This window comes from Puntigrus tetrazona, chromosome 11, assembly GCF_018831695.1.
Source record: "Puntigrus tetrazona isolate hp1 chromosome 11, ASM1883169v1, whole genome shotgun sequence".
In the NCBI taxonomy this organism is placed as follows: domain Eukaryota; kingdom Metazoa; phylum Chordata; class Actinopteri; order Cypriniformes; family Cyprinidae; genus Puntigrus; species Puntigrus tetrazona.
In genome coordinates this window covers 18,560,181-18,572,674 of record NC_056709.1, presented here as the reverse complement: position 1 = coordinate 18,572,674, position 12,494 = coordinate 18,560,181, and the positions used below count along the sequence as shown (strand labels likewise).

Sequence of the window (12,494 nt, the reverse complement as noted above, 5' to 3'; positions counted from 1 at the left end):
GACATTTATAAATGTGAGGTAGGCGTATGCAATGAATAAATGAACAAGAAAACTATTCAAGAATAATTTGCTGGCTAGGCTTACTTATAATGGCCATTGTGCTGAGGTCCATTCTGACTCTTCTAAAAGTAGAAAGACCAGCAGCTGTGTAGTCCCTTCTACACTGGCAATCTTCTCTCTTGCTTAGGTTGTATGGGCACTGTGTTGGGTCCATCAGCCTGTGTGTGCATATATATATATATATATATATATATATATATATATATATATATATATATGTGTGTGTGTGTGTGTGTGTGTGTGTGTGTGTGTGTGTGTGTGTGTGTGTGTGTGTGCGTGTGTTTGTAAAAGCGCACAAAATAATGCAATAATTCATATTTATACACTCGCAATGGAAGCTAAAGTGGTAAATGTAACCTGTATCCGAAGACCTCAGAGAAGTTCTCCTCTTCTCCGGTGATCAGCGTGATATACTCCTTAGGACTGTCTGTGTTCATCTCTGAACAGTACATCTGAGGAATAGAGAAGCCGGGTAATGTTCCACAGAAGAGTCGAATGTCATGTTAAAAGAAATTCGAGTGAGACCTAAAAATTCATCTTACTTTTAAAAGTTTTCCATTAATTTTCACAGTCTGTTCGCCGTCAGAGACGATGCCTTTCTGGAGCCGTACATCTTGACAGTTAGTGGGGACGTGGCCTGAAAACGAGAGAGGAAAAGAGATTGTACGGTACCGAAATTGATGGAAAATATACAAAAATACTTAGATACTGGGAATTTTGCGCATGCAGTTTGCAAATTATTACAATGCAGAAAAAAGTAAAAACACAGATACCAAGGAAGGGGTTAACACTAAAACATCAAGAGAACAAATCAGACACATCCACTCAAGCAAACACTCAAAGACACACTGTTACATAAATAAATGAACTGGTGTGGGCTTTAACAATATGGCAAAACTGTGCCAGAAGACTCAGATAAAAGGATGAAATCAGATTGATTAAACTCTGATGAAGCATTCCTGTTCATTTCGTTACATTTTTGTTTCATATTTTATGTTGTAAAATGTTTTCTTCTGTGTTTAGTTCTGACTGTAGTGAAAGCAATGCAAAATTGACGTTTCAAACAATAAATCTAAATCTTTATAAAAAAAGTAGAATGTTGGAAATGTCTAAATGTCCAAATCCAAAACGTAATAAAAATACGTGTTTTTCTTTTTACTCCCACCAGATGGCACTAATCTGCCTTTAGAAACAAGATTTTGAAGGCATTGTCTGTAGTTGGACATGAAATATTAGGGGGGAAATACTTTTAACGTAAAATTGATGTAAAATCGTATTGCACAAATAATGAATTAATACAATTAGTAACAATGTACTTCTCTTAAATAGCTTTATGACCCCCCTGTAGTTCTTTGACAAACCCCCAGGGCAAGAGCCTGCTAACAGCGCGGGTTTCCGTAGTGTAGTGGTTATCACGTTCGCCTAACACGCGAAAGGTCCCCGGTTCGAGACCGGGCGGAAACAAGACATTTATTTATTTGTTTAATTAAAAGTTCTGCACTATAGAAATGTGGACAAACTGTTTTCTGTATCTGGGTATATGTATTTATATATAGTCCTCTTCCTAGTCATAGAACACATACAAATGTTACTGTATATGACGGCCATGTACAAAATCAAAAATGTAAGTTTGTAAAATGTATTTTTTTTCCTCCAGCACCCTATCAAGGGGGAACCCTGGTGGTTCAGGGACCCCATTTTCTTCTAGAGAGAATCTGCACTGGATGTGAAATTGTTATTACTATTATGATTAAGAAATTTAATTGAGTATTTTTTTAGTAAGGTGCTTGTTTGCTCTGGTAGAAGACTAGCCATCTATTCAAACCAATTTAGCGTCACAAGACAAGGAACCACATCTAAAAACCTTGTTTCCGCCCGGTTTCGAACCGGGGACCTTTCGCGTGTGAGGCGAACGTGATAACCACTACACTACGGAAACTCTGGTGTGAGAAAGTCCTTGCCCACTCGAGAAAATCACACAGTACAGACAAACGCTCGCCTATTTAAATCAAGCTCTTACTAGTCATCGTGGAAAATACCAGAGAGGTGTGGTGAGGCAAGTTGGAGTTAAACTCTGCAGGACACTGGCCTTCCAGGAACGAATTCAGACTTACTTTAAGTTCTCTTAAAAACGCCTCCAAAACAAACCTCCATGCTCTTGTAAGAGTTTCCGTAGTGTAGTGGTTATCACGTTCGCCTAACACGCGAAAGGTCCCCGGTTCGAAACCGGGCGGAAACATGTTTTTAGTTTTGGTGCTTTGGAGCAAAAGTCTATAGAACAAGTGCTACACGTGTCTCTTGTTGCTAAATTGGTTTGTTAAATAGATGGCTAGCCTTCTACCAAAGCAGAGTAGTAGTAATTCTTTGTGTGTTTCTTAATCTAACACACAACAGGTCTGTGGTTAGAGATTGGGTGGAAACAAGTTTTTAAAATGTATTCTTTTGCCCTATTCAGATGATATTTTTTATGTTAAAATGTTAAGACATTTTCAACATGCCTATATATTTTTTCTCCCACCGCCCACATACAAATTCCCAATCAAATGATTGTTTTTGGACTAACACCAAGATTTTGATTAACACCAACTTGGTTTCATTTCAGTCTTCGAAATATCGTGACATCTGAGCAAAAGCCAATAAGTCCCAGCCAATTTTAATTAGCGATACAAACCCCTGTGCTGGCAAAAAATTGGGCTGCTGGGCATCAATTCGGACCCCAAAACCCTAGCAATTTATGGTTGATTTTGGCCTGTTTCAGCTGCCAATCTCACATCTGAACAAAAACAAAAACAACAACAAAAAGAAACAATATAACTACAAAAACCTTCTCAAAAATGTCTTGTCGTTTTTTACAGTTTCTTTCTATTTTATATTAGTGAGTTAATTAGTTTTAAAATATTTTTAGTATGGTGCTCATTTGAAGAAAACAAAAAAAAAGGAAAAAAGGATGTTTCCGCCCGGTTTCGAACCGGGGACCTTTCGCGTGTGAGGCGAACGTGATAACCACTACACTACGGAAACCTTGGTGTGCAACAATCTTTGTCATGTTCAGAAAATTACTGGATGCTGCATGTTTAAGGAAAGCAATTGTAAAAAGTTTTTACTATAAATTTGACTATCAAATATTTTGAAGTAAATTTGCTTGAATTCTTAAATTTCGAAATATTTCTATAAAATCTAAATATTTTAGGTCAAATGAATTTTGGGTCAAACATTTCTCATGGTTACAGCTTTCTTGAAACATTGAACATAAAATTAGTATAGAGCTCCCTTTATCACTTTAGCAGACTTTCTGAAAGAGACACGGTGTAGTGGGTGTCACAATCAATTCACATTTTTGTGGCTGAAAATGGTTAAGCCTAACTTCTCCCATTGACATGGTAGTGCTTAACAATACAACAATACCTAGATTTCACAGCGCTGTTTCATTTTTTCCACGCCAGTGCATTTGCCATAAAAAGAATAGTTCTCCCAAAAATGAAACTTCTGTCATCATTTACTCAACCTTGAGCGGTTCCAAACCTGTACGGATTTCTTTGTATTTTTTTGTCCTACTATCGAAGTCCATGGCGACCCAGAACAGCCTAGTTACAAACTTTCTTCAAAATTTCTTCTTTTGTGTTCGGCAAAACAAAGAAATTCAAACAGGTTTGGAACTGCTTCAGGGTAAGTAAATGATGACAGAAGTTTAATTTTTGGGTGAACTATTCCTTTAAGTAGAACAGAAACATCTATCAGTGATTCACTATGAAGCAAAGCAGTTGCACAGCATCTGATGTCTTTCCATGTCTTTTGCAAGTTTGTATATATATATATATATATATATATATATATATATATATATATATATATATAAAGATGCATAATGTTACACATTTAATACTTACATTTCATGCTTTGTTCATTTTAAATATATTTAGCAGAGATGTATTATCATCACTGACAATTGAAATACCAGAAGCAGCTAATCTTTTCTACGTTTAAAAATCGTTTATGAACCGTTTTTTGTAAACTATTTTGCCTATTTATATTTTATGTTTCTCAGGAGTGTAAAAATTGTAATATTTAATAAAAAAAGTTAGTACTGGTAATTCAACACGGGACAGAGTTAAATAGTAACATATAACAATAGCAATAGTAACACTGGTGAATTCAGTAGAACTAAACTGAGCAAAATATAATTTTACAGTAACCTGAGATTTTATGCCACTTGGTGTCAAACCTTTAATTTCTACCACTACATGGGCGTTAATAAACTTTTCCTTGTAATTGGACATTCACTGCAATTCGCTGTCCTGCTGCTATTACCATTTATTGTTACTCACAAGAAGGACTGATGCAGGATTTCCGTTCGTCAGGTTTGGAGGAGGAGAGACATTTTTCAGAAACCTCACCCTCTGCTGATATACACTGGACTTGTCTCTCTGTCCAACCACTTCCACAGGTTGCAGAGCACTAACATGCAAAAAGAGGGTAAACAGTAATGGTCAGTAATGGCATTTAGTAATTTATTAATGAATCAATTAAGTATATATTATTATCCACCCAGATCTGTCCTAAATTCGGCAAAACTACATATTATAATTTTTTAAGAAGTTTTTAATTTTTTTCAACACTTTTCATTCCTTGAACATTTTATTAGACAAGTTCAAATGTTGAATAATTACTTTAATAAACTCACAGGTCCCCATATACCCACTCTCCAAGCGTGTGGGGCAGGACAAGGCAGCTGAAAGCAGGGCAAGATGTCCTCAGGAGGGGTGCCAGGGCAGTCTAATGAAGAGTTAAGACTATACTCATAATTATCAATCCCAGCGTGAACCTCACTGCAGGACACCAGCCTCCTCTGAAACCCCAGACCACACGTGACTGAGCACTAAAATGAAAAACAGGCTTGATGGAAACGAAACCCAATCTACAGTGTCGGAAACTTTACTGTAAATTGTCCAACGTTGAATCATAAATGTGCACTTAACAAATTACATCTATTCATTTATTCAGCATAAGTCATTCAGGATTCTAGCATCTATCGGCATAGAACTTAAACTGTCAAATTATTTCCAAATATAATTTTCATAACTGTATTATTTCCTCACTCTCACCTCAGACCATTCTCCTGTAATCCAGATGAACTCACATGGTTGTAAGATACAAGGTTCCTCATCCGCCGGTTTTCTTTGGTTCATGCAGTAAGCCTCATGCACCTCATCTTCATCCTTATCCAAACACACCACTGCTCGAACCTTGTACCCCGAACCACATGCTTTGCTGCACTGAAGAAAGGGACATCCAGTGATCGTCAAATTCCAGAAAGCAGGATAATACTGGTACAAATCTGATCAGCCAAGATAAGGAGTTAGAGGAAATTACATGCGTGTGCGCATTTCTGTAAAAAAAACAAAAAAACAACATAATTTGAGATGTACTCAAATGTGTTTTGGTGGGCTTAAAAATAAAGTTCAGCTTTAGCTATTAATATAATGTAAGAATATAGCTGCAAGCAGTGATGACGGCCCGAGCCATCAGTGCAAACGCTATTTAATTCAAGGAATACTGCAATGAAAGAGACACAAACACACACACACACACACACAACAACATATAACTATTTCAAAAATGTTTCAGTTAAATAACATTAACTATATAAACTAACATAAACATTGATTTATATATATTTATATAGCATTTATTAATGTTAGTCTATCTCTAGTTTTTTTGTTTTAAACGTTACATAAGTTAACCATTTATGTAGCATTTGTGAATCTCAGTTAATATTATGTTCGAGGTTGATTTCTATATTCATTAAAATGCATAGTTAATGTACATTAATGAACTAACAAAAGGAGGTTTTTATACAAATAAACACAGTAAAAATATGTTATTCATAATATGTTATTGTGAATCAACTAATGTTCAAATATAATTAAAATATTATTATTAACAATTATTACATACCATTTATTAATGTTAATTAAAGTTAACTGAAAATGCATTAATACGTTATTTAAATTTAAAGTTGTATTGTAAAATTAGTTTATGTACTGTGCAATAACACAATATTAATAATGTTAATGTCACTATCAACTAAAAGTATAAAAAGATATTGTTTAGATATAAGGATCTTTATTTTTCTTCAATATAAAGAAAAGAAAAGAGCTGGCACAAATCTTGGGTTACCCTTTATTTTGAGGGTCCATTTTAGATGTTTTTTAGATGTACAACTACAGCTATTCGTCATTCATTTACAACTACGTGTCTACTAACTCTCAGTAGGGTAGGTTTAAGGTTAGTAGAATAAGTTGACATATACTTGCAAGTCAGTATGTTGGGTACTCATCAAAATGAATTGATAGAAGAAATGAAGCAGTCTACTAATACTCTAAAGACCGCTAGTTGACATGTAGCTGTTTTTTAGACACATTTGTATGTTGGATAAGAGCAAAAAAAAAATTGTTCAGTCAAAAGAAAATGTGATCTAAAGTGTTAAGCTATAATGCAGGCTAAAAAAATAAAAATAAAATGAATAGTTTGAATAGTCCCTCACTGAGAGAGAGTCCCTTCTCTCTCTCTCTCTCTCTCACTTCCACACTTAGCACAGACAGCGAAAAAAGACAAGAAAAAAAAAAATAAGAACAACAATTCTTTGAAAAACAAGAGTGAATGATAACCTGGACTGGAATCTTTACTAAGGGGTTAACTGCAATGCAGAGAAAGTAAAAGCAGTGGGAAGAAAGGTACCTGTTTCTGAGAACTCTGTCATAAGCAGTAAAGTGTTGACAGTGAGCAGCACCAAGCTTTGTGCGAGGCAACTTGGCCCCTTAAGCATCCGACAGGCAAAGTGAGCTAGTCTAATAGGCTCCAGCTGCCTGTGTCTGCTGTGGAGGGGGAGAAGTGGAGGTGTTCTCTAGAGCAGTGCACTCAACTAATTACACTTCTTTTAAGTGCTGTGATTTCATGCTGCTAGATGACCCAGATTCGAGTCTTGTGGAACCGTTTTTGTTGTCTGAAAAGTTTTTCTTTAGACCATTGGTTCTCAATCTTTTAGACTCAAAGACCCCCAGCTTTCTAAGACAATATTTGTCTATATAATATTTGTGTATATAAAGCCCCCCGTATAATATAACAATAGCAGAAACATAGGGTAATATATTATTAGCAAAAACTAGGGGTGATGATATGGAAACTGAAGGGTTAGTTCACCCGAAAATATTTTTTTTTTCACGCTCAGGAAAAAGTGCGCCCATGCTGAACGTAAACAGCGCTGATTACATTCTGGGGATGTGCGTGTTATTAACTCTGTTGAAGAATTGTTCAATATATTACATTTGTTTTCTTTGTGCACAAAAAGTATTTTCATAGCTTTGTATAAATTTTACGATGAACCACTGATGTTGCTGTCTATGGAGAGCTCTTAGATATTATCAAAAATATCTTAATTTGTGTTCCAAAAATGGACTATTTATATATAGCTCTTGATTTATGTAAATACTTTCAAAGTAAAAGTAGCCTTTTCAACGGACCTGAGTAGTGCTGATTCACTAAAATTCACTAAAACGTAAACTCGCAATGCTTTGCAAGTGGTCAATAATGTCTTTTTTTGACAAACCGGAATGTCCTATGGTTTCAAACCTATGTGACTTTCTTTCTTTTGATATTTTGAAAAACATTGTGCATTGTCTTCCATTGTATGGACAGAAATTAATTTTACGAAAAACATACAGTTTTGCAGCAAATTCTTTGGGGGAACTATCCCTTTAAATGAAAAAAACTACTTCCAGAACTGAGGACGATCAAAAAAAAAGTAGGCGTTCACTGTCGTGCTTGATTGAATTTTGCTCATATCATATGAGAGAGAGAGGTTTGAGTTGCATTCGTATGCTCATACACTTGCTGCTGCTAATGCACAATGTTTTCCTACTCACACTTTTTTTTTACATATTCACCTCTTGCCATTCTCCTTTGCCCCAGCTATAGTGTGAGAGACAGTCGGTGACCTGGCAAGGCTGTGTAGAAGGCGGCCGAAGGAGACGGGAACATTTAGACTCGTCACCGCTGACACAAGAAACCTCACGATGCTGCAGTCCCTTTCCACAAGATGATGAACACTGTGCAGAACGACACAGGTGGGTCAATGCAACTCTACGTTTGTGTGACCTGTTTACATACTGTAAGCCTTAACAAATCACAGCCGTCCACATTAATTACTTCCACTGAAAGTCATAAATCAAAATGTGATGACAGGATTACAATGAAGAGTCTGTCGAGAGGTTTTTGCACAAGCCTGCTCTGTTATAGCTCAGAAAAGTGCCGCTGTACCTGATGGGAACCACTTTCAACAGCAAACAGCATTTTTTTTTAAGCTGGGGCCAATGAAAAACCAAGGAGAAGGTAAAAGCTGAACTCATGCCTTTATCATGCATATTTATATTGTCTTTTACACTTTTGAGCCTAGGTAGGTTTTTCACTGCATGAATGCCTTCTAAGGGAGGCAAAGAGTAAAAGGGAGAAAATGTATCTCTTCCATTAAAATTACCATTATTTTGCCAAACAAATTCTGCCGGTTCACTTTAACTCTCATTTTACTGTATCTTCAAACCTGCTTGTGGTTTACACAGAAGATGAAGTTTGATATTTAGCCAAAATATCAGTGAAACTGGATGAAATGAAATTATTAAGATTTTTATTTTAAGATAACAGGCAGAGATATTCTGTGTATGGTAGTCATTTTCAGAGAAAAGAAAGAGTTTGAGTGCTACTCAATCCTATCGGGAAATATCTTAAAACAGTGAGTGATATTGCATTGGTTTCGGTGGGACAGTAATAAAATGCTTGAGCAAAGAAATATGCATAAATGGATGAGCAAAGTGAAGATTAAATAAAGGCTTTAATAGATTTTGAACTGTAAAATTGGGACATGCTGTGCAATGCAAATACATATGTCTTTCTGCATATCTGGTTTAATTTTTGGTTTTAAGTTAGGGTTTTTTAGAGAAAGGGTGCAGTATATCGAGCGGAGGTGACAGGTAAGACTTTTACATTTTTACAAAATATCCCTATTTTAATTACAACAAACAAAAAATGTTCTTTTGATTTTTTAAAAGAAAAAAATATCTAAGATGGTTTACATGAAAATACAAAGCAACAAAACATCACCATTAATTAATAAATATTAAGTATTAATCAAAACATTTAATTCATGCTTCAAAACCTAGTTATCGTGTCAGTAATTTGGCCAAGGCCACCAAAATATAGTATTTTTGTCATCGTGTGAGCCACACTGATCAAAATGAAAATGTTCAGTTGTTTTTTCACTATGATAGTCAACCATGGAAATTAAGGTTTTATATTAAAATAAATAAATAAATAAAATTTTTACTTACTTTTTGCACACATGCACCAAAGCATTTCCAATTTGCTCAAATCAATAAGAAATTCCAATCTGATGTGAACAAGAAGCTAATTGTTCAGAGATCTGAACTCATTGTTTCAATTGAGCCAAAGCAACTTAGAAAAACATTCATATATAATAATATATTTGTAGATGTATATTAATGTTATTTTCAGTATTTTATCAGTATTATTATTAATAATAAATGTTTTTTGAGCACCAAATCAGCGTATTAGAATGATTTTTAAAGGATCATGTGACACTGAAGGCATCACAATAAATGAGATTTTAAACAAACAAACCTTACGGACACCGAATATTTTTAATGGTAGTCTGTACATGCACACATTGTAATATATAATAAAGTGTTTTAAAGAGTTTTACCTCTCCCCAGCTTCCCGTCTTCCACTTGGGGCACCTCCCACTTCTGCAACGCCTTTGCTTTTGTGGGAGGGGCAGGTGTAGGCAGTTCTCTTCTGGGATTGGCTGGCCTGAGTGATTGACACAAGTCACGTTACGGTACTTGTATCCTCTCCCACAAGACGCAGAGCACTGCAAGAAGGGGAAAAAAGCTACAGTGAAATCCAACTGCTTGATAAACACAAGCCTAATTAGTGTGTGATTTGAGGTGATTATGTTTGATTATGTCTAAATATGTGAATTTAAGTAAACAAAAGAACAGATCAGTCCTGTCGTAATCATTGTAATTACTTTCCAATTTATTACCATTTTGACAGCACATCATGTTATGTGGAGAATTAGTATATGGACATTTACATTACAAGATACCGATAACATAACACATGATATACAATTGAAGCAGCATAAACCAATCTTTTGCTTATAAAAAAAAAGAAGGAAAGTGTCTGTGAATCATAATTAATGGCAGTCACTACATCTGCTTGTCAAGCTGAAGAACCAGTGATATATTTTCTGGCACCAAATGATAAAGGGAAAAGAGAGAGAGGCTTCCCTGGACCCCAGGATGGGAGAGGAACGGATAATCAAAGGGTCCTGTAGGGGAGGATGGATATGATGCGACAAGTCTGAAGTTGAACGAGTCCATTCCCAGCATGCATTCACGAAATACAGGAACTAAGAGAGCAGAAACTCCCCAATTGGATAATGTGTTCCTGGGGATACTTTTTCAAGCAAGTCTAGCAAGTCAGTGTGTCACCAGCCTGATCTCACGGCAACTCGTACATATTTTACGAGGTGGCTAATTCATACGAAATGGCAACTCTTAAAATATGTCAGATTTAGCAAAAATCATATTATAAGTGAGGTCGTACAAATTTATACGATTTTGCCATTTGGTATGAATTTCTACGAGTGACCTACACCTAACCCCAACCCTAAACAAGTCCATCACTTGGGTTTTTGACAAATCGTACAAAATCGTATGAGTGAGGTCGTACAAATTTCTATGTATTAGCATAAATTAGCCACCACTTAAAAAACGTGAAACACTGTTGTGTCACAGTTATATTTCAGGAATGGAATTTCTTTTGAAAGCAGAACAAAATACGTCTTGGGCAAATGGTTTTACATTCATATATATATATATATATATATATATATATATATATATATATATATATATATATACATTTACTTTTACAAATATTTACAGTATCAAAATATATACAGTCAGTTCAGCTGATTACATATTATACAAATTTCTATACTGAAAAAATGGACAGCTGCAGAAAAAAAACAACTTTACATGAAGTTATATAAAAATGATTTTTAAGCAAGACCTCCATGTACCATTGCTATAATGATCCACTTCATCCAGAGCGCTAAAAAGCAATTCATAATAAATCATACGCTTGCTTACCCTGCCTGAATGTTTGAGTGTGTGTTTATGTGTAATATATATGTTCTTTTAGGGATTCTATTACGAGTGTAAAATTTAGTTTTGTGTGAGTGTGCGAAGGTCTCTTTAGTTGATATGAAACATCTATTAGCATACATGTAATAAATTTGTAATAAATCTTGGTGCTAATTTCAGTAATCAACTCTAAACATACAACAATAATGTGTCTTTGAGTATTTAGGGGCCATTTCATTTAGTTTATCATAACGTATATGATTTAGTTTGAAATAAAGGCCTTGCCATATAAACAGTCACAGTTAAGGTGTGGAAAGGTGCCGTACCGATGTTAAATGAATGCACCACTGGTTTAATGAGCACAAATTACCAAATTTTACACTCAAAAGGATTCGAATGGAGGGTAATTTACTTTAAAACATCCCTTCATCTAAAAACCACTCAAAATCCTGAAATGCACAAGCTTGAGTCTCAAACTGTACCAAATGTCATCAAATCGACAATAGAAAAATAAACTGCAAATGATAAACATGTGTATATGGAATTTTTGTCAAGATTTTACAAAAGGTATATGTTAATAAAACATGTTCAAAACAAATACTGCAATTCATGACTGCATCTGAATCCAATCAAAACATATTAGTGTAACTGTAATGCCACCCTTCAGTTCATTGATCATGGCTTTTTAGACCATGCGGAATTGCCTTGTTTTCCTTTTAAATTGTTGCTACAAATGATCAGTCCAGACAAGGCAACGTACTTGGCCACGTGCCTCGCCACATTCCAACTTGAGGACTTCCAAGTATCAAACGGCACACAGATATCCAGGCCGCAGAGGCCTCCTTGCTATGTGGGGCCATCGCTCCCGCTATACATTTTTCCCATAAGAATAAAACTCTTTCTGAGAAGTGCGTCCATTTTGATTAGATGAGCTGGGAAGGCCGGTAAAGACCTTCCCACAGATCAAAGGCCATCCTTGGACCCCCCATGCCCTTTCCATTGTTATACTGATGCATGCTATGCTCACTTAGTTGACTGTGACCATATCACCACCATCAGGACTGGTTAATATCCTGTGCTGTCCAAAAGGAAATAGACAGCGGTAGTAGACTTCCTCTGCAGGTATTGAGTTGAGTGAGCACCAAAAAAAGACCCCCATTTAAGGATCATTAAAACAGGTAAAAGATGTTAAATACTCAGATGAGAAATGAA

The 12,494-nt window shown here is 35.5% G+C and overlaps 1 protein-coding gene and 4 non-coding genes across 9 annotated transcripts in view; 2 read left to right on the top strand and 3 right to left on the bottom strand.

Moving 5' to 3' along the window:
• adamts9 (ADAM metallopeptidase with thrombospondin type 1 motif, 9) overlaps positions 1 to 12,494 on the bottom strand; it is a 42,602-nt gene that overhangs the window by 5,906 nt on the left and 24,202 nt on the right. Inside the window, exons 29-36 of one of the 5 annotated variants that reach the window (XM_043252628.1) lie at positions 9,833 to 10,000; positions 8,004 to 8,165; positions 5,163 to 5,333; positions 4,742 to 4,936; positions 4,386 to 4,515; positions 603 to 697; positions 418 to 512; positions 85 to 218 (exon numbers count right to left, since the gene is read on the bottom strand). In XM_043252628.1, the coding sequence (XP_043108563.1) occupies positions 85 to 218; positions 418 to 512; positions 603 to 697; positions 4,386 to 4,515; positions 4,742 to 4,936; positions 5,163 to 5,333; positions 8,004 to 8,165; positions 9,833 to 10,000 (1,150 nt within the window). Of the gene's footprint in view, positions 1 to 84; positions 219 to 417; positions 513 to 602; positions 698 to 4,385; positions 4,516 to 4,727; positions 4,937 to 5,162; positions 5,334 to 5,430; positions 5,447 to 8,003; positions 8,166 to 9,832; positions 10,001 to 12,494 lie in introns of those variants that run through there. The other 4 variants (XR_006252108.1, XR_006252109.1, XR_006252110.1 and 1 more) reach the window with 4 other exon arrangements.
• On the top strand, positions 1,452 to 1,524 carry trnav-aac. The gene has a single exon. It is a non-coding gene; the product is annotated as a tRNA-Val (tRNA).
• On the bottom strand, positions 1,927 to 1,999 carry trnav-cac. Its single transcript has one exon. It is a non-coding gene; the product is annotated as a tRNA-Val (tRNA).
• On the top strand, positions 2,227 to 2,299 carry trnav-aac. The gene has a single exon. It is a non-coding gene; the product is annotated as a tRNA-Val (tRNA).
• Positions 3,009 to 3,081, bottom strand: trnav-cac. Its single transcript has one exon. It is a non-coding gene; the product is annotated as a tRNA-Val (tRNA).